Below are 19558 nucleotides of genomic sequence, written 5' to 3'. Positions count from 1 at the left end.
AGACTAGAGAGAGCAAGGGAAGGGAGGGCAAAATCAGGGCAAATATCTCATTTTTCAAAGCCATCCTTTGGCCAGTCCATGTTACTAATGAACACTTATCTTGATCTTATTTTACACCTGAGTCCCAGAGAAGGCGAATTCAGTATATCCTGCAGGAGACTAGCATTTGTAAGTCTAGCTTCTCAGGTGGCTGATGCATGTACTTCTAAGTGAAAGTCAGTGAGTTTGGGATCTTTTTCAGTTTATTTTGCTTCATCAGCGAGAGAAATATGGTCCATTGAGCATGGTTCTCTGAGATGTTACTGAGCTCTGGCCCCTCCTTCCCCCGGAAACCCTGAGAAGGCGTCTGGCAAGTCCTGCTCTTTAGGTTCTCCTGACCACCTGGACAGGTGTACATTCACAACTCTTTGGTTTTCTAGAGGAGTATGACATCAGAACTCAAGTGTCTGCCTTCACTCAACCCAAATATTGGATCTCAAAACCTGAGCCCAGCAGCAGAGAAGAGTTCCTCCAGTGTAAGTTATATGAACAGCTTCTCCTTCTTCAACCACTGAGGTCGTTGTAATGCTTTACTGAGACAATAACTGCCATTTTTCACGTAGGTGACAGGTTCTTGCAATCTCTTGTCTGTCCCTAAATGATAGGCTTTTAAAATTCGTTATGTTTTTAATTTTCATTTTTAAATAATTCTAGACTTACAAAAAAGTTGAAAAAATTTGACAAAGAATTCCCTTTCATGCAGCTTCTCCAAACGTTAACACCTTATGTAGCCACGGTACACTGATTAAAAAAACAAACAAACAAACAGGAAATTACCATTAATGCATGCTATTAATTAATATATACATAATTTTTTTCAAATTTCACAAATTGGTCACCAGTTTTCTACCAATGTCCTTTTTCTGGCTGAAACTTCAATTTAGATTACAGATGTCTTCATGTCTTCTTAATCTCCTCCAGGCTGGGGCAGTCCCTCAGTCTGTCTTTGTATCCCAAGACCTTGATATTTTTGAAGAGTCTGTCTAGTTACTAAATGATACAGTTTTGAGTCTGGCTTGGCCATAATCCATTTACCTTGCTTTTATGTACTATTGGCCTGGTCTGTTAGCATTATTAAAAACACTGTATTTCTAAGAGTTGCTGATAGCTGTCTTTGAGTCAGCCCCCCCAACTCATGGTGACCCCATATACAATGGGATCAGACAGTTCTGATTCATAGAGTTTTCATTGGCCGATTTTAATAAATACTTCATTATAATGAACAATTCCATGAGGTTTCATCTCCTAAAAGGGAATGATGGTGTAATCAGTGCTCATGTTTATGACATTTGGCTAATTCATCTTTTTGGAACATGCTGTTGAATCCTGCTTCTGCTTGGTTTCTGGTGGTAACCATTGGCTGGATACCTTCTGGACCCCTTTTCTCCCTGGTCATTATTTAGGACCTAAGGTTTTGATGACTATCTCCTATTCTTCACCCAGCTCCTATTTTTAACCCAGAACCTTTTGGCTTCCACACAGTTTCCTGTATTTATTCTTTTGAGAGAAGCACGTTTATATTTTTATAAACAGATATAACTAATACAAGAAGCCAAATACTCCTCATTCTTAGCATTAAAATGAAAATTAAACATACGCTTTTATAATCCCATTTCTTTTATACTACAAATGTCTTTTTTGACACGTAATATTAACTTTTCTGAGTATTATTACGAACTGTTAGCCTTTTATATACCCAGCTTGTTTCAATTATCAAAGCTTTGCTGCTCAGATTGTCAACTTGGCCAGTCAGAATCACTTTCAAGCCGGCCTTTTTCTCCATTAAGTATCGCCCTTGACATTCTTAAAAGCATTGTTTCTCTTGACACTAAAAAAAAAAAAAAAAAAAAGCTTCTGGGCCCTTGTTGATTTTTTTCTGGCCCCAAGACATAGAACCACTTACCCTCCAAGGAGACCTGGATCCTCTTAGAGAAGAAGGATATTATTGTTCAAAACTTGGCTAAAGGTTGATGTAAGAGTTGGTGGTAGGGCAAAAGTGCCAGTGCTGGCACTACACTTCCAGTTACCCAGCGCTGCAGGGCACACGCCTTCGCAGCTCCTGAGCTCATGCTCATTTCTGCTTTTTAACTTGTGTCCGTCTTTTCTTCCAGGATGTGGTCTTACTGACCTCTAAGAATTTCTCTTACATAAACATAAAGAAGTTAAGGAAACTCTGTGTTAAATGAAAATAATTTTAATTACAGGATTTTTATAGCCTTTAATATGCTAATCCATTTGTACATTGATCCATCAGATATAAAGTATCAAATATCCACTTTTTCGCTTCTCTGTTCAGCTGCCCATGCAGAGCTTCTTTCTCTGACTGTAGTTACCTGTAGTTTTGTCACATCTCACAAGTTAAGAAGACACCATCCTTCAGACTGCCAAATAGGCAGATGCCAGCTGCAAGTTTGGGAGACCACCTGACACCCTCACTTCTGACCTAATGGCTACAAATTTGGGGTTTTCCCAATATGCCTTCATGGTGCCAGCTGCAAACTTGGAGGCCTCCCCTGGGCTCCCTCACTTCTAACCTGCTGGCTATAAATTTGGGGGTTCCCTCTGCCCCTTCAGGATGCCAGCTGCAAACTCAGGGGTTCCCAGCCCCTCACTTCTGACCTTCTGGCTCCCACAAGTCCTTTGGGTTCAGTAATTTGCTGAAATAACTCATAGAACTCATGGAAAGTGCTATACTTATGATTACAGCTTAATATAGCAAAAAAAAGGATATAAACAAAGAGATGCATAGAGCAAGATCTGAGACAGTTGCCAACTCAGAACTTCCATGTCCCAAGGGGTGCACTCCCCTCCTGTGTCTTTCACCAACCAAGAAACCCGTGGGACTTCCGTGTCCAGATCCTTTTTTGGCTTTATTACATAGCCATGACTGATTCCATCAGCCCTCCTCCGTCCTGTGAGGTCAGCTGATACCAGGCCAAGCAGTGGTAGTGGTCTTTCTGGTCAGGCCAGCCCCCACTTGTTAGCACAAACCCCCAGCTGTGGTCTAGAGGTCTGGATAACAAAGGCACCTCGGTTACTCAGGAAATTCCAAGGTTTTAGAGTTATCTCCCGGAAACCCCGAGGACAAAGCCTAGCTGCCTCGTGCTAATGTAAATGTTTACCCCACGATTTGGCATATTAATTTATCTGAACATCCTTCTCAGGATAGAGTCCCACACAGAATATAGAGCTCATAGATGAGGAGGAAGAGCAGCACTAAACACACACTCAAGTAAATTATTACAAATTGTGATGAGTGCCAGGAAGTCTAAAAATCCAGAGTGTACTGAAAGAATAAAACAGGGAAGGATATGATTCAGATCGGGCAGTCATAAAGTCTGTGAGGACACGAACCCTCCACTGCAACCCAAAAGGATAAGGAGGAATCACTCAGACAAAGAGTAGGGCAAAGACTATGTCATTGAGGGAATAGTCTGTGCTAAAGCCCCAGAGTGGCTGTAGTGTTGGGTAGGTCTGTGGTCACTGTGGCTGGAGTGTGGGGGCCAAGGGGGAAGGACAGGAGATTAGGCTGGGGACACAGGCAAGGGCCAGACATGCAGGGCCTTGTAGACCAGGGTGAGAGGATCCCGGTTTTATCTTCAGAATGAGGATTTTAAGTTGAGGTGACATGACTCACCTTAGCTTACACCTTTAGACAAGCACTGTGGGTCTGTCCTGGAGAATGTATAGAAGGGGCAAGAGATAGCTAGGTAGATAGGGCAAGGCCAGTAAGGAGCCTCTTGCTCTAGCCTGGGTGAGATCTGGCGGGGACTTAGTGGGTTGAAGCCATGTGGCTGGAGAGGAGTAGGTGGAGTCTGCAGGACTTGCTGTTGCTTCTGTGTGTGGGGAGAGATGGTGAGTGAGGATGAGGACAAAACCAAAAGAGATGCCAAAAGGACTTTCTTGTTTTGACTCAAGCAATTGAGTGTATGGAGGCGCTGTTCTCTGGGATGAGGGAACACGGAAGAGAAAAATGTTTGGGGGAACGTTCAAGAGTACACCATGCTAAATATGCGTCAAGTATTTAAAAAAATGAATACATCAGACATGAGTGTATATGTGCCTATTTCCCCAAACCCTTTCCAACACTGGATAAAATAGTGCCTGGCCTTCAATACATATTTGTTGGATGAATTGATGAATGTTATTTCTTAATTCAGTTCAGCAAACAATGCAGTTATTGCCAAGCAGTTTGAGCTTCAGAAAGGAAGAAAGTGGAGTGACCATTGTTCTTCATTTTCTGGTTTTTGCCCATCTGGTTTGGACAAGGAACAACAGCCTGGGCCAACAGAGAACAGGGAGAATTGGTGTTGTCTCACACTTTGGAGATGGCTGGGTTTCTAGTGTTCTCTGTGATTCAGCAGTCAGTTCCTAACCCCCTCTCCCTGCCTTCTATATCTCCTCAGATGCCTGGAACATCACATTTGACCCGGAGACAGCACACAGGTATCTCCGGCTCCAGGAGGACAACCGCAAGGTCACTAACACCACGCCCTGGGAGCACCCCTACCCCGACCACCCCAGCAGGTTCGTGCACTGGCGGCAGGTGCTGTCCGAACAGAGTCTGTACCTGCACAGGTACTATTTCGAGGTAGAGATCTCTGGGCCAGGCATCTACGTTGGCCTGACCTACAAAGGCATCGACAGGAAAGGGGAGGAGCGCAACAGCTGCATTTCTGGGAACAGCTTCTCCTGGAGCCTCTGTTGGAATGGGAAGGAGTTCCAGGCCTGGCACAGTGACACAGAGACCCCCCTCAAAGCCAGCCCATTCCAGAGGCTGGGGATGTACATCGACTTCCCAGGAAAGACCCTCTCCTTCTATGGCATAGAGCCTGGTGCCATGACTCTGGTTCACAAGTTTGACTGCAATTTTTCCGAGCCAGTCTACCCTGCCTTCTGGCTTTCCAAGAAGGAAAACAGCATCCGGATTGTGGATCTAGGAGAAGAACCCGAGAAGGCGGCACCACCCTCAGTGGAGGCCACTCCCTAGACTCCAGGATCCATGTCCCATACCTTTGCTAGCCACCAAGATGGGGCAGCAGCTTGCATTTGACAGGGGACTTGAGGGTATTAATAACCAAGGGTGTTAATCAGTCAGCCAGCAGTGAGAGCTGGCGTTTCAAACCACAGGGGTCTGTGAACCAAGAGAAGGGTCTCAGCTGCTCCCTTCTGCTCCATGCAGTACTACTCTGTACCTTCATAGTTAGCCTCAGGCGCCTCCTCCAGGAAGTCCCCTCCTCATCTTCCAGTGACATTCCCTTGTCTGCCGAGGTAGACATCACACTGTGCCCAGCACTGGTAGTGAGGAATCTTCAGCACGACTCCAGAGTTTTCAGAGTAATCATAATAAACTCCTGACTTCACTGGGTACCTCCTATGTGTCAGACACTGTTTAAGGCTTCCTATGCATCAGCTCATTTACTCATCCCAGCAACCCCATGTGTAGACACTTACATCACCCCATTTTGCAGGGGAAATCGTGGTCCAGGGTTGGTAGCAAACTAAGGTCACGTGGTCAGTTAATGGCAGATCTGGGGTTCGGGTTGAACCTCTTGGCCATACTACCGTCCGGTCGTGGATATTGTGTGTAAGGCAATGAACCACATGAAAAGTATATGTCTTAGAAACGGAGCGCAAGCCTGCCTCTGACGGCTTGCAAGTCCCTGTGCCTGCACCTCGTCTGACAGAGCCATCCTTCTGTGCAGTGGCCGAGAGCTCACGACCACCCAAACCCAAAACCAAACCCTTTGCTGTGGCATCTATTCTGACTCGTGGCGACCCCATGTGTTACGGAGTAGAAATGCTCCATAGGGTTTTCTTGGCTGTAATTTTTACAGAAACATATCACCAGGCCTTTCTTCTGCAGTGCTGCTGGGTGGGTTTAAACCACCAACATTAGGTTAGTAGCCAATTGCAAACCGCTTGCACCACCCAGGGACCTTTTCACTACTGCGCAGATCAGCTCATTCTGTTTTTGAACAGCAAGGACTATAAGAAACTTCTTATCTGATTCCAATCTTAGTCCCTTTGACCTCTGGGGAGGGGCCTCAGTTCTCTCCTGAAGTCACGAGGACCGCGAGGACTTGTCTGGCTTCTCCTGCACAGGACAGCTCTTCAAGCCTTGGAGGGCAGCCCTCACATCCTCCCTGGAGGTTATCTTCTTTTCACACTCCATTTTCCACTTTCTTTCGTGATTTCCAGACTTTTCGTCCCCTGATCATTTCATACTCTCTTTCGATAGATAAATAGCTAGGATTCTTCAAGGTTTCGTCAAATTACAAACCAAAATACAAACTGTCTTTAAATGGGTTCCTGAGGACATAACTGAAGTTTCTGGTGGGACATCAGCAGAAATACAACTTCCAGATCTTTTCCTGCAACCTGTGTCAACCCTGTCTGTCCCTCTTCTGCCAGTATGACAATCCTACATCAATAGTATGTTTCTTTAGCATCACTTGACTTGCTTCCAGAGTTCCCATCCTGTCTGATGACATAGAGTGTAGGATTTAAATGTATTTTTACCTTAATTTCATCCCATCATTGCTGCTTGCTGAGAGAGTTTAGACTCATAGTTCTGCATCCAATTTATTAGCTGTCCATACAGGCTGGGTGTTATGTGCAGAACTGGAGTAAGTTCTTCTTAAATCTTAATCTTCTTGATAAAAATACTGAGTAGGGTAGGGCCAAATACAGGAGCCCTGGTGGCGCAGTGGTTAAAAAGAGAATGAGGTGAAGAGAAATGGTTTTAATTTTACTTGCTTCTTTTAAGTATACACAAAATACACAGTTATATCTGTTTTTATTTGGGACCACCAAGTTTCTCTGCAAAACTCTCAGAAAACTTTGTATTAGACTTTGCCTAAGGGAGCCCTGGTGGCTCATTGGTTTAAGTGTTCAGCTGCTAACTGAAAAGTTGGTGGTTTGAATCTACCAGCTGCTCTGCAGAAGAAGGATGTGGCAGTCTGTTTCTGTAAAGTTACAGCTTTGGAAGACCTGTGGGCCAGTTCTGCTCTGTCCTATAGGGTCGTTGTGAGTTGAAATCAGCTCTACGTCAATGGGTTTGGTTTTTGGTTTAGGACCAAATACAGAGCCTAAGCTCTTTGGGTTTAATTATTCAGTAAGTTCTGCATTGGTAAAGCCAGTTGCCATTGAATTGATTTCAGCTCATGGTAACTCTTTGTGTTTCAGAGTAGAACTGTGCTCCATAGGGTTTTTATGGCTATGACCTTTTGGAAGTAGATCACCAGGACTTTCTTTGAAGGTTCCTATTATGAACTGAATTGTTTCTGCCAAAAATATTTGTTGTAATTCTTAACCTCTATGCCTAGGATATAATCCCACTTGAGAATGGGTCGTCTTTTTTGTGTTAATGAGGCAGGATTAGTGTAGGATGTCTCTTGAGTCAATCTCTTTTGAGAAATAAAAGAGATTAAACAAGCAAGCAAGCTAGTAGAGTTGGGGGAAGAGAGATGCCAAGCCACATGAAGATTGCACAGGAGCAGAAGCTCAAGGAGACAAGGATCTTCCCCAGATCCAGCAGAGAAAACAAGCCTTCCCCTAGAGCCAGCACCCTGAATTTGGACTTCTAGCCTTCTAAACTGTGGGAAAATAAATTTCTGTTAAAGCCACCCACTTGTGGTGTTTGTGTTATACCAGCACTAGATGACTAAGACAGTGCCTCTAGATGAATTTGAACAGCCAACCTTTCAGTTAGTAGCTGAGCACTTAACCTTCTGCATTGGTAGAATTGTACAATAATGTCCCTTTATCCACAGGACATGATGAAGGACTTTGCCAGTATGTGGTGGAAATCAAGATACGTTATGTCTGCATGTCCTTGATCTAAATGTCTAATAATGCTCTCAAAAGAGAAAATGAGGTCGACTTGGCCTGCCTTGTTTTACTGAACCCGTGTGTGGGTGCTGGACAAGTTCTTTTCTAAATGCTCAAGAGATGTTTGATGAACTATTACAGAATTCCGCCTTGGGTTAATGTCAAGTTTACTAGTTTGTTGTTTCCAGAATATCTTACTTCTCTTTTTGAAAATCAAGATAGTTCTTTCTCTTCCCTGTCCTCTGCCATTCTCCCTAATTTCTCAAAGATCACTGCCTGGCTTGCAGTCACATTGGTAAATTGTGTCAAAGTCCTAAGATGTAATTTGTTAGGGCAGAATACTTGAACTCATACAACAGACTCATTAGGTGTCTCCTTACTGATCTTGAACTTCATGTCCCTGTTGGCTCTTTATGTCCATTAATCTTCCAGTTTCAAAACCTTTGTTCTAGATATAAAAGAGAGAAGCAAAATAAGAGTTGGGTATATTTGCTTTGCTTTAGTTGTTGCTTCAAGCAATGGGCCTATATTTTTCTTAGCTTGAAAACTGAAAATACCCTAAATAAACAAATACAAAAAAATAAGAAAAATGAAAAAGAGAACAAAGGTCCGTTTTATATTCCCCGGCATATTCCCCAAGCTGTGTAAATGTGCTCCTCTCTTCCTTATTTACCCATCCTTATTTTTTTACCTCCTCTGCCATTGTGTACACTCATTTTGAAAAAAAAAAAAAAAAACAACTCATCAAGAGCTCTCTCTGGTGCCAGATTGTTTTATTCCATCACTAGACCGTTTGTGACTGCACAGTCCGAATGCATTTTAGCCACTGCCTAACTGATTCTTGTCTCAACTTTTTGAAATACAAATACATATTGGATTCTCTCGCAGACATTTGAGTAAATTCCCACATTCTCCTAAGATTGATGATGAAATGATGAGATAGGTATGTACACTGGCCCAATCATAGAGCTCTTATTGCTCTCTCCTGCATGTTTTTGGAAAGACTCTCCTCAAATTGAAGCAACTCAATACGTGGTATAATGTGTAATGTACTATTGCTAGGTGCTAAGGTATAGTGACCCACAAAAAGATGACTTAAAGTCAAGTGAAAAAAATCACATGTGAAGAGCTAAATAGGAATCTACTTTTCAAAACAATAATAGATGAGGCAGTGCTTGAAATGGATTCCTTATTCCCATGTCCTGGTGTGCTGCTTCTAAATTAACTCTTTCTCGGGTCACCTTCAGTGACTGACTCTTGTCTGGTATCACTGACAGACCAATCTCTGATTGCTCACCTTCTCTATAGCCTCACAGTCCAGAGCCCCACTCCAGCCTCATTTGCCTCAGACAGAAGCCTGTAGAAAAGGTGGTGTGCACACTTCCTGCATGTCACAGGTTGTTAATGAGTCTTCCTCTAATCCTGGTGCCACATTCTTCATATAGTCCAGCTTTTGGATTATTTGCTCAACATACATATTGAATAAGTATGATGAAAGGATACAACCTTGACGCACACCTTTCCTGATTTTAAACCACACAATATCCCCTTGTTATGTTATCCATAATTTATTATGATCCACACAGTCAAATGCCTTTGCATAGTCAATAAAACACAGGTAAACATCTTTCTGATACTGTCTGTTTTCAGCCAAGATCCATCTGACATCAGCAATGATATCTCTTGTTCCACATCCTCTTCTGAATCTGGCTTGAATTTCTGGCAGTTCCCAGTAAATGTACCGCTGCAGCCACTTTTGAATGGTCTTCAGCAAAATTTTACTGGTGCGTGATATTAATGATATTGTTCAATAATTTCTGCATTCTGTTGGATCATTTTTGTTTGGAATGGACACAAATATGGATCTCTTCCATTCAGTTGGCCAGGTAGCTGTATTTCAAATTTCTTGGCATAGATGAGTGAGAGGTTCCAGCGTTGCATCTGTTTGTTGAAAACACCTCAGTTGGTATTCCTTCAATTCCTGGAGCCTTGTTTTTCACCAGTGCCTTCAGTGTAGCTTGTACTTCTTCCTTCAGTACTATCGGTTCTTGATCATATGGTACCTCCTTAAATGGTTAAATGTTGACCACGTCTCTTTGATACAGTGATATGTATTCCTTCCATCTTCTTTTGATGCTTCCTGAGTTGTTAGGTGTTTTGACCATAGAATCCTTTAATGTTGCAACTCAGGGCTCAAATTTTTTCTTCAGTTCTTTCAGCTTGAGAAATGCCAAGTGTGTTCTTCCCTTTGGTTTTCTATCTCCAGTTCTTTGCATGTGTCATTATAATACTTTGTCTTCTTGGGCCGCCCTTTGGAATTTTCTGTTTAGCTCTTTTACTTCATCATTTCTTCTATTTGCTTTAGCTACTGTATTTTCAAGAGCAAGTTTCAGAGTCTCGTCTGACATCCATTTTGGTCTTTTCTTTCTTTCCTGTCTTTTTAATGACCTCTTGCTTTCTTCCTGTATGATGTCCTTGATGTCAGTAAAACAGGAAAGGGCAGAAACTAACTTAGGGGACTGGCATGAATGCCTCAGGCTACTTGTAGCCTGGATATTTAAGAAATCTCCAGACATCTCTGCCCCAAGCCTTCTCCTGGGAGATGTTTATCTCTACTGGACTTGCGTCCCTCACTCAGAAAGACTTGCCTGCCTTTTTGGGTACCACCAGGGTCACTTCTCCCCATTGGCCTGTCCCACCTGGCATTTTTACCCTCTGCGCAGTGTCCTGCCCACCACCCAGGCCACATTCTAAAACCAAACTAGTTGTGGCCAAGTCAACTCTAATCCATTGTAACTCCACATGTGTCAGAGTAGAACTGGGCTCCGCAGGGCTTTCAGTGGCTGATTTTTCGGAAGTAGATTACTAGACCTTTCTTCTGAGCCACCTCTGGATGGACTTGAAACTGAACCCTCTCATTAGCAGCCCAGTGTGTTAACCATTTGCACCACCTGGACAACTCTAACACCAGATTTCCAATGGTTTCAACTTTCTAGGCTGTGTCTAGCACAAGGCTCAGCCCTCCGCGAGCCCATAGTTCCAGTGAAGAGGTCATGGGGATGGTAGGAGTCAGAGCTGCTGTTCTCGGCCCCTCTGGAGCACTCCTCACTCTTCTATTCCAGGAGACTACCCCTTGCCAACAGAAAAGGAGGGGCTGGGTATGGGAAAGACATCCTACGGCTCCCTGCTGTTTGAGGGGGATCACTTGCGGGGGGGCGGGGGGAAGGGCTTGGAAAATGAACCCTGAATGATGTCTGTAGTCCAGTCTATTTACTACTCTCAAAGGCCCAGGTGAGATGCCGAGTGTGTGCATACATGTGTCTGTGGGAGGGCAGTGGTGGAAGTGGGAAGGAGAGGGAGCTCACCTATGTTAATGAATGTAATCTGTACACTACAACACTGTGCAGGGTATGGGGCTCAGAAAGTTTTGAGGAGATTGTCCAACACTACACAACTATTAAGAAGTAGACATGGGATTAGAGCTAGCCTTTCTGACTCTCAAGTCTTTTCCCTCCCCTGCGTGACATAGTCTGCCTTCGAGGTGGAATAAAGACTGAGTTGGGTGGGAAAAATTATGTCATTGACCTATGTCAGACTCAAAGATTAATATCCTGATTTATCTGATTTTGTAAAACAAGCTATTTTAGCCTAGAGCACTTGTGGGGGTAAAGTGTTCCCCCTTATATATACAAATGCTCCTCCTTGCCACTTTCCTTTGCCTGGCCTATCTGAGAGATTAGATGTTAATCCCATCTCACCTTTTCTCCAAATACTTCTTCAGATAGAAGTTGAGTTGTTAGAATTGATCTCATGCCTCAAACCTGATTCAACATGCTCCCAATCCCTTTGTACAACTACCTCTGCCAACCAACCCCCTGATCAATCCATTGCTTTTCTCTAACTTGGCCTGGTCTCCAGATGGGGCACTAGACATGCACACAGTATGACAAACCATTTGGTTTCCTCTAGGGTAGTAACAATTATAACAATAACAATAGCAGCGACAACTGGTCTCATACATTATATCTAATCTTACAACAACCCTAAAAAAAAACAACAAAAAACCTCACCAAACCCATTGTTGTCGAGTTGATTCTGATGCATTGCAACCCTATAGGACAGAGTAAAACTGCCCGCATGGGTTTCCATAGAGCAGCTGGTGGATTTGAACTGCTGAACTTTCCGTTAGCAGCCAAGATCTTAACACTGTGCTACCAGGGCTCCACTACAACTCTGTTGCTGGGTGGAAACCCTAGGTTCTGCTCGGCGGGACTCGTCTCAGCCAATAAACGAGAGATCGAGGTCAGAGATCAGAAAGGTGCTTTTGTGTCGTGCATGGAAAGGAACAGATGGGACTGCTGCTGCCAAGACTGCTCAGCAAGGGAGAGAGGGAAGGTTACTTTTATGAGATTGGTAAGCAGGAAGTTCATACAAGTTACATCAGCAACATTCTTAATCATGCGATGGGGTTTACATATAACTTCATGCATTTCGTGTTCAGAAAATGGCCGTTAAACTCCACCCGAAGGCAGGGAAGTTACTATGTAAGAGGTACTTAATGAGCTAAAAGGTTATCCAGAATGTCAACATGGTTTCTAAACCAGTTTCCACTGATTTCCTCTAGTTCTGGGCAGCAGTTAAGGAAAGGGGAGCCAGGATGTTAATGTAAAACTATGGGGCTTGTCAAGTAAGGGAACCAAGATGTTAACGTTAAGGTACAGGGCCTGCCAAGCAAGTTGCTCGAGGAGGGGAATTTTCCGCAGCCTGAGGACTGCTGTCTTAACCTTAGAAAGGGTGTTATTATCTTTATTACCCACCTTATCTCTTCCATCCTCTTCAGTAAAATGGAGAATTGAGACTCAGAGAGGCCAAGTAGCTTGCTCAAGATCCTATAGCTTCTAAGTATCAGAATCAGTGTTTGAACTTAGTCTTATCTGAGGTAGGATTGTTTCAGTATGTCTTCAAAACTCTTTCCCAAGCTGTCCGACATTTGCATGGGCATTTTGGCTGCCGTGTGTGGCAAGTAGGGTTGCTGTTGTAGGTAACAGTCTCTTAAACATTTTTTTTCCAATTTAGCAGTATACCTTAATTAGCTATTTTGCAAAATTTCAAACCTATAGAAATACTGAAAGAATAGAACAACAGACACTCATATACTCTTCACCCACAGCTACCAATTATTAACATTTTATTACATTTACACTCTGTGTGTGTGTGTATGTGGGCATATATATACACACACATATATGTATACATACCCCCACCCCATGCCTGTCAGTTTGTTGTACTGTGGGGGCTTGCGTATTGCTGTGATGCTGGAAGCTATGTCACCGGTATTCAAATACCAGCAGGGTCATCCATGGCAGACAGGTTCCAACTGAGCTTCCAGACTAAGACAGACTAGGAAGAAGGACCTGGCAGTCTACTTCTGAAAAGATTTAGCCAGTGAAAACCTTATGAACTGCAGCAGAACATTGTTTGATATAGTGCCGGCAGATGAGCCCCTCAGGTTGGAAGGCACTCAAAAGGAAGAGCTATCTCCTCAAAGTAGAGTCAACCTTAATGGCGTGGATGGTGTCAAGCTTTTGGGTCCTTCATTTGCTGATGTAGCATGACTCAAAATGAGAAGAAACAGCTGCAAACATCCATTAATAATTGGAACATGGAATGTATGAAGTATGAATCCAGGAAAATTGGACGTCATCAAAAATGAAATGGAATGCATAAACGTTGATATCCTAGGCGTTAGTGAGCGGAAATGGACTGGCATTGGCCATTTTGAATTGGACAGTCATATTGTCTACTATGCCAGGAATGACAGCTTAAAGAGGAATGGCATTGGGTTCATCATCAAAAAGAACATTTCAAGGTCTGTCCTGAAGTACAACACTGTCAGTGATAGGATAATATCCATTTGCCTACAAGGAAGTCCAGTTAATACAACTGTTATTCAAATTTACACACCGACCATTAAGGGCAAAGATGAAGAAATTGAAGATTTTTACCACCTTCTGTGGTCTGAAATTGATTGAATGTGCAATCAGGATGCACTGATAGTTACTGGAGATTGGAATGTGAAAGTTGGAAACAAAGAAGGATTGGTAGCTGGAAAATATGGCCTTGGTGATAGAAATGATGCCAGAAATCGCATGATAGAATTTTGCAAGACCAACGACTTCATTGCAAATACATTTTTTTTTTAACCAGCATAAACAGTGACTATATAGGCGAACCTTGCCAGATGGACAGAATTCAAATCGACTACATCTGTGGGAAGAGACAGTGGGAAAGCTCAATATCATCAGTCAGAACAAGGCCAAGGGCCGACTGCGGAACAGACCATCAATTACTCATATACAAGTTCAAGCTGAAACTGTAGAAAATTAGAACAAGTCAATGAGAGCCAAAATATGACCTTGAGTATACCCCACCTGAATTTGGTGACCATCTCAAGAATAGGTTTGACACGTTGAACACTAATGACCAAAGACCAGATGAGTTGTGGAATGACAGCAAAGACATCATACATGGAGAAAACAAGAGGTCATTAAAAAGGCAGGAAAGAAAGAAAAGGCCAAAATAGATGTCAGAAGAGACTCTGAAACTTGCTCTTGGATGTTGAGTAGCTAAAGTGAAAGGAAAAAACGATGAAGTAAAAGAGCTGAACGGAAGAATTCAAAGGGCAGATCGAGAAGACAAAGTAAAGTATTATAATGACAGGTGCAAATACCTGGAGATGGAAAACCAAAAGGGAAGAACATCATGCTTGGTAAAGTAGAGGGTCAGCGAAAAAGAGGAAGACCCTCAACAAGATGCCTTGACACAGTGGCTGCAACAGTGGGTTTAAGCATAACAAGGATTGTGAGGATGGTGCGGGACCGGGCAATATTTTGTTCTGTTGTACATAGGGTCGCTATGAGTCAGAACCAACTCGATGGTACCTAACAACAACAATGTATACGTACTCACAAATATAATACACATACACACATAGTATGTAGATATACTTTTGGTGGAACCTTTGGACAATTACTTGCAGACACTTCTCCCTGAAGTATGCCAGCACTTGACAATGCTTTTTAACCATTTTCTGTGGACTCTTGTCTTCCTGGAGCAGCTGTTAATTTAAATATTGTGGATGTCGATGCTCATATAAGGAAGTATATGTCATCTTTAACCCCAGGTTTGAAGATTTTGTCTTTATCAGAATAGTCCCATTGTTCTCAACAATTGGTTTGCTAATCAAATAAACTTTTGAACTTGTAACATAAATTTGTACTAATAACACTTTTGTCTGTATTGCATATTGAGCTTTTACAGAAGATATGATTCAAAAACAGGATTTTGCTATTTAAGATGTTTGAAATGCCACTGAGCCCCTGTTATCTTCGTGGGTCGTAACTGAGAGCAGAAGGGAGTCTTCTGTTTGGACCGACAGGCGTATGTGTACTCATAGGTGTGGTTCCATTGACCCAAATCATGACTCTGAACATATCATAAGTCTGTCAAAGGGTAAAGATCTCACAACACACATAAGACTTACATTTTCATGTAATTATCCTTTTAAAGCACACACACACGGTTTCTTTACATGTATCTCAATGTATGTATAAACACATTTGCAGTGGACATTGTTTGACTGCTCAGAACAATGATCATATGATAATGATGATAACAATAGGACAATAGTTAGCATTTACTGAGGGCTAAATAAGTACCCCACGACCATCTGTTTCTTCTACTGTGGTGGCTTGTGCATGGCTGTGATGCTGGGAGCTATGCCGCCAGTATTTCAAATACCAGCAGGGTCACCCATGCTAGACAGGTTTTGGTGGAGCTTCTAGACTAAGACAAAGTAGGAAGAAAGGCATGGAGTTCTATGTCTGAAAACTAGCCAGTGAAAACCCTGTGATCACAGCAGAATATTGTCCAATATAGTGCCGGAGGATGAGTCATATAGGTTGGAAGGCAGCATCTTGAAGATAGTGCAAGACCGGGTAATAGTTCGTTCAGTTGTGAAAAGATCTCTGAGTCAGAGCTGACTCTACAACAGCTAACAATCACAGCAACACATATGGGCCAGGCAATCCGTAAGCTCTTTGCGTGTGTATCTCATGTGGTCCTCACAACAACTCGGCGAAGTCAAAACCACTGTTATGTCTCTTTTACAGACGAGGGACCTGAGGTACAGAGGGTTAAGGGACCTGCCCACATTTACGTAGCTAGTAAGCAGCTGGGCTGGGGCTCAAACGCAGGAGTCTGACCCCAGACCGCTGTTCTTAACCGCTGAACTGTACAGCCTCCAAGGTGTATGAGCGGGTGTGTGCTGGAGGCTGAAAGTCCCCAGATACATTCTCCGGCCCGGGGAAACCTTCTCTGCCAAGGACTGGCTCACTGCACCTCCCAGGTGTATGAGCGGGTGTGCGATGGAGGCTGAAAGTCCCCAGATACATTCTCCGGCCCGGGGAAACCTTCTCTGCCAAGGACTGGCTCACTGCACCTCCCAGGTGTATGAGCGGGTGTGTGCTGGAGGCTGAAAGTCCCCAGATACATTCTCCGGCCCGGGGAAACCTTCTCTGCCAAGGACTGGCTCACTGCACCTCCCAGGTGTATGAGCGGGTGTGTGCTGGAGGCTGAAAGTCCCCAGATACATTCTCCGGCCCGGGGAAACCTTCTCTGCCAAGGACTGGCTCACTGCACCTCCCAGGTGTATGAGCGGGTGTGCGATGGAGGCTGAAAGTCCCCAGATACATTCTCCGGCCCGGGGAAACCTTCTCTGCCAAGGACTGGCTCATTGCACCTCCCAGGTGTATGAGCGGGTGTGCGATGGAGGCTGAAAGTCCCCAGATATATTCTCCGGCCCGGGGAAACCTTCTCTGCCAGGGACTGGCTCATTGCACCTCCCAGGTGTATGAGCGGGTGTGCGATGGAGGCTGAAAGTCCCCGGATACATTCTCCTCCGGCCCTGGGAAACCTTCTCTGCCAGGGACTGGCTCATTGCACCTCCCAGGTGTATGAGCGGGTGTGCGATGGAGGCTGAAAGTCCCCGGATACATTCTCCTCCGGCCCTGGGAAACCTTCTCTGCCAGGGACTGGCTCATTGCCGAGCTTTCTGCTTAGCATTCTGAAGCAGCTAAATAAATTCATATTAAACATTTGTGTTTTTACTTTTAGGATGACTTAAGAAAATGAATATAAACATGTTCAGGATCATGGTGATAACCACCTTATAGTCTAACACATAAAAACATGAGAAGTTTACATCTAATTATATATATATATATACAGGTACCATTACCATAAAGTAATTGAAGCTTAACACCAGTTTCCACTATATATGTATATATAAACCCTGGTGGCGCAGTGGTTAAGAGTTCAGCTGCTAACCAGAAGGTCGGCAGCTCGAATCTATCAGCTGCTCCTTGGAAGTCCTATGGGCAGTTCTACTCTGTCCTATAGGGTTACTATGTGTCGGAACGAACTCGATGGCAATGGGTTCGGTTTTTGGTTCGATTTCATATATATATGTGCACACACACACACACACACACACACATATACATATATTTTTCTTTGAAAAGGGTCCGTATATTATATATGTTTGACTAACATCAATGTTGTCATTCTGGAAATGAGATTACCAGCTCTTACAGAGTATACAGCAACTGCCTCCACAGAAGCGGTGCCAGGTTTAGGAGATTTACGGTAAAGCCATGTTTCCAAGGAGGTCAGTACAAAAAGCCACACTTCTACCGGCAGTTTCTGGGAGAGATGAGCTTTCCACCCATTGCAGTGTTTTATGTTTTCTCTGGGAGATGTTTATAACAGAAAAGGCTCCATTGGGGTATTTATCAGTCTCTCCTGTTCCCCTGGAGTTTTGGTGGAGTTGCTGATGGGCAAGGATAAAATGAGTTTATCATCTTGGCATCATGGAAAACCTGGACTCGAGGTTCAAGAATGCCCCGTATTTTAGTTGTGAGAAAAGAAATGACTTGGTTCCTGTGTGCCAGAAGTGTGAAACGTGTATCTTGGCCTGGAAAATCTTCTCTACCAAAGAGTGGTTCCGAAGGATCAGCGAAGTATCGCAGAGGTGGTTTCTAGTTAGCGTTCTGAAGCAGTTAAATAGCTTGTATTTGTTACACTATTTTCAAAACATCCTTCAGACCACGCAGGGGAAAGATTTCATCTACAGCAGGACCCGCATCCACCTCAGCAAGAAGGAAGGAAAAATTGTGAAGTCCTCCTTGAACCAAATGTTGGATAAAACGGTGGAACAGAAGATGAAGGAAATCTTGTGCTGGTTTGGGAGCAGCACCCACTGGACGAAGGCAAATTATACTCTTTTGCTGCTGCAAATGTGTGACCCCAAGTTACTGCTCACTGCTGCCAATGTGGTCAGGGTCCTGTTTCTGAGAGAGCGGAGCGCTGTCGTAGGTAAGCAAGGCCTCAGGTAGAGACCCGAGGGCCCTCTAAGACCAGAACACAAGATTTCAGGAGCCTGTGAAGGAATCAGAGGTGTAGATGAGTTTCGGTAAATGGGCATCTTCCAGAGTGCAGGAGAGGGTTCCTTCTGACACCTTGTCTTGACACCTGATCCTGTTTACCAGAGGAGAAATTGCTGATTGCTACTTCCTTCTAGAAAGATTGTGAAATGACAAATGCAGAAGGAAGTACAAGCCTTTAACTGTCAAGCATTTAAAATGGATTTCTGTGTCCCTTTGGCCCAGAAACGGCTGGTGCCCTGCCTGTGACCACTGAGTGTCAGGATGGCTCCTGCATGGGGGATTGGCTCTGCCCTGGGAGGGAGGCAGACGGTATCAGTTACCGTCAGGTCAACTCCGACTCATGGCGACCCCGTGAGTGTCAGAGGACAACTGTGCTCCATGGGGTTTTCAGTGGCTGATCTTTCAGAAGTAGATTGGCAGACTGAGGTACCTCCGGTTAGCAGCCAAGCACATTAACTGTTTACAGCACCCAGCGACTCCTGGGAGAGGTGGCGAGGGAAGCTATTACATTGTTTTGCCCTTTAGCTGCACTATATAGAAACCAATGGAGCCCTGGTGGTGAAGTGGTTAAGAAGGGCCAAAAGATCAGCAGTTCGAATCTACCAGCTGCTCCCTCGAAACGCTTTGGGGCAGTTCTACTCTGTCCTATAGGGTCACTATGAGTTGGAATCAACTTGACAGCACACAGCAACAACATTCAGAAACCAGGCCAAGAGGTTCAAATTTAGGGCTTTGTTCATTCATTCCACCATATTTCTTGTTTATGCACAAGTTCAAGCCTTGAGGTGGGGTTTATCCAAGCCCTTTATCCTCTGCCATTGAGTCAGTTCCGACTCAGAGTGACCCTATAGGACAGAATAGAACTGCCCCCGTAGGGTTTCCAAAGCTGTAAATCTTTACGGAAGCAGGCTGCCACATCTTTCTCCTGTGGAGTGGCTGGTGGGTTCAAACCACTGACCTTTGGTTAGCAGCCAAGCGCTTTAACTAGTGTACCACCAGGGCTCCCTTAGGCAAAGGGGGTTTTCTGAGAATTTTGCATAGAAATTCGGTGGTCCCAAATAAAAACAGATATAACTGGGTTGGTCCATTTTATGCATATTTAAAAGAAGCAAGTAAAAATAAAACCATCTCTCTTCACCTCTTTTTCTTCTACACGTCTGCTTAAAGAGAAAACTTGTCTT

The 19558-nt window shown here is 43.8% G+C and overlaps 1 protein-coding gene across 1 annotated transcript in view; it reads left to right on the top strand.

Moving 5' to 3' along the window:
* The window catches only part of FBXW10B (F-box and WD repeat domain containing 10B), a 78437-nt gene that overhangs the window by 26386 nt on the left and 32493 nt on the right, over positions 1 to 19558 (top strand). The window contains 3 exon segments of the mRNA XM_064270367.1: positions 420 to 515; positions 4446 to 5027; positions 17785 to 18306. Of these exon segments, the coding sequence (XP_064126437.1) occupies positions 420 to 515; positions 4446 to 5027; positions 17785 to 18306 (1200 nt within the window).

The sequence above is a fragment of the Loxodonta africana genome, chromosome 18 (genome assembly GCF_030014295.1).
Source record: "Loxodonta africana isolate mLoxAfr1 chromosome 18, mLoxAfr1.hap2, whole genome shotgun sequence".
Classification (NCBI taxonomy): Eukaryota; Metazoa; Chordata; class Mammalia; order Proboscidea; family Elephantidae; genus Loxodonta; species Loxodonta africana.
This window is presented reverse-complemented; position numbering and strand designations above follow the sequence as displayed.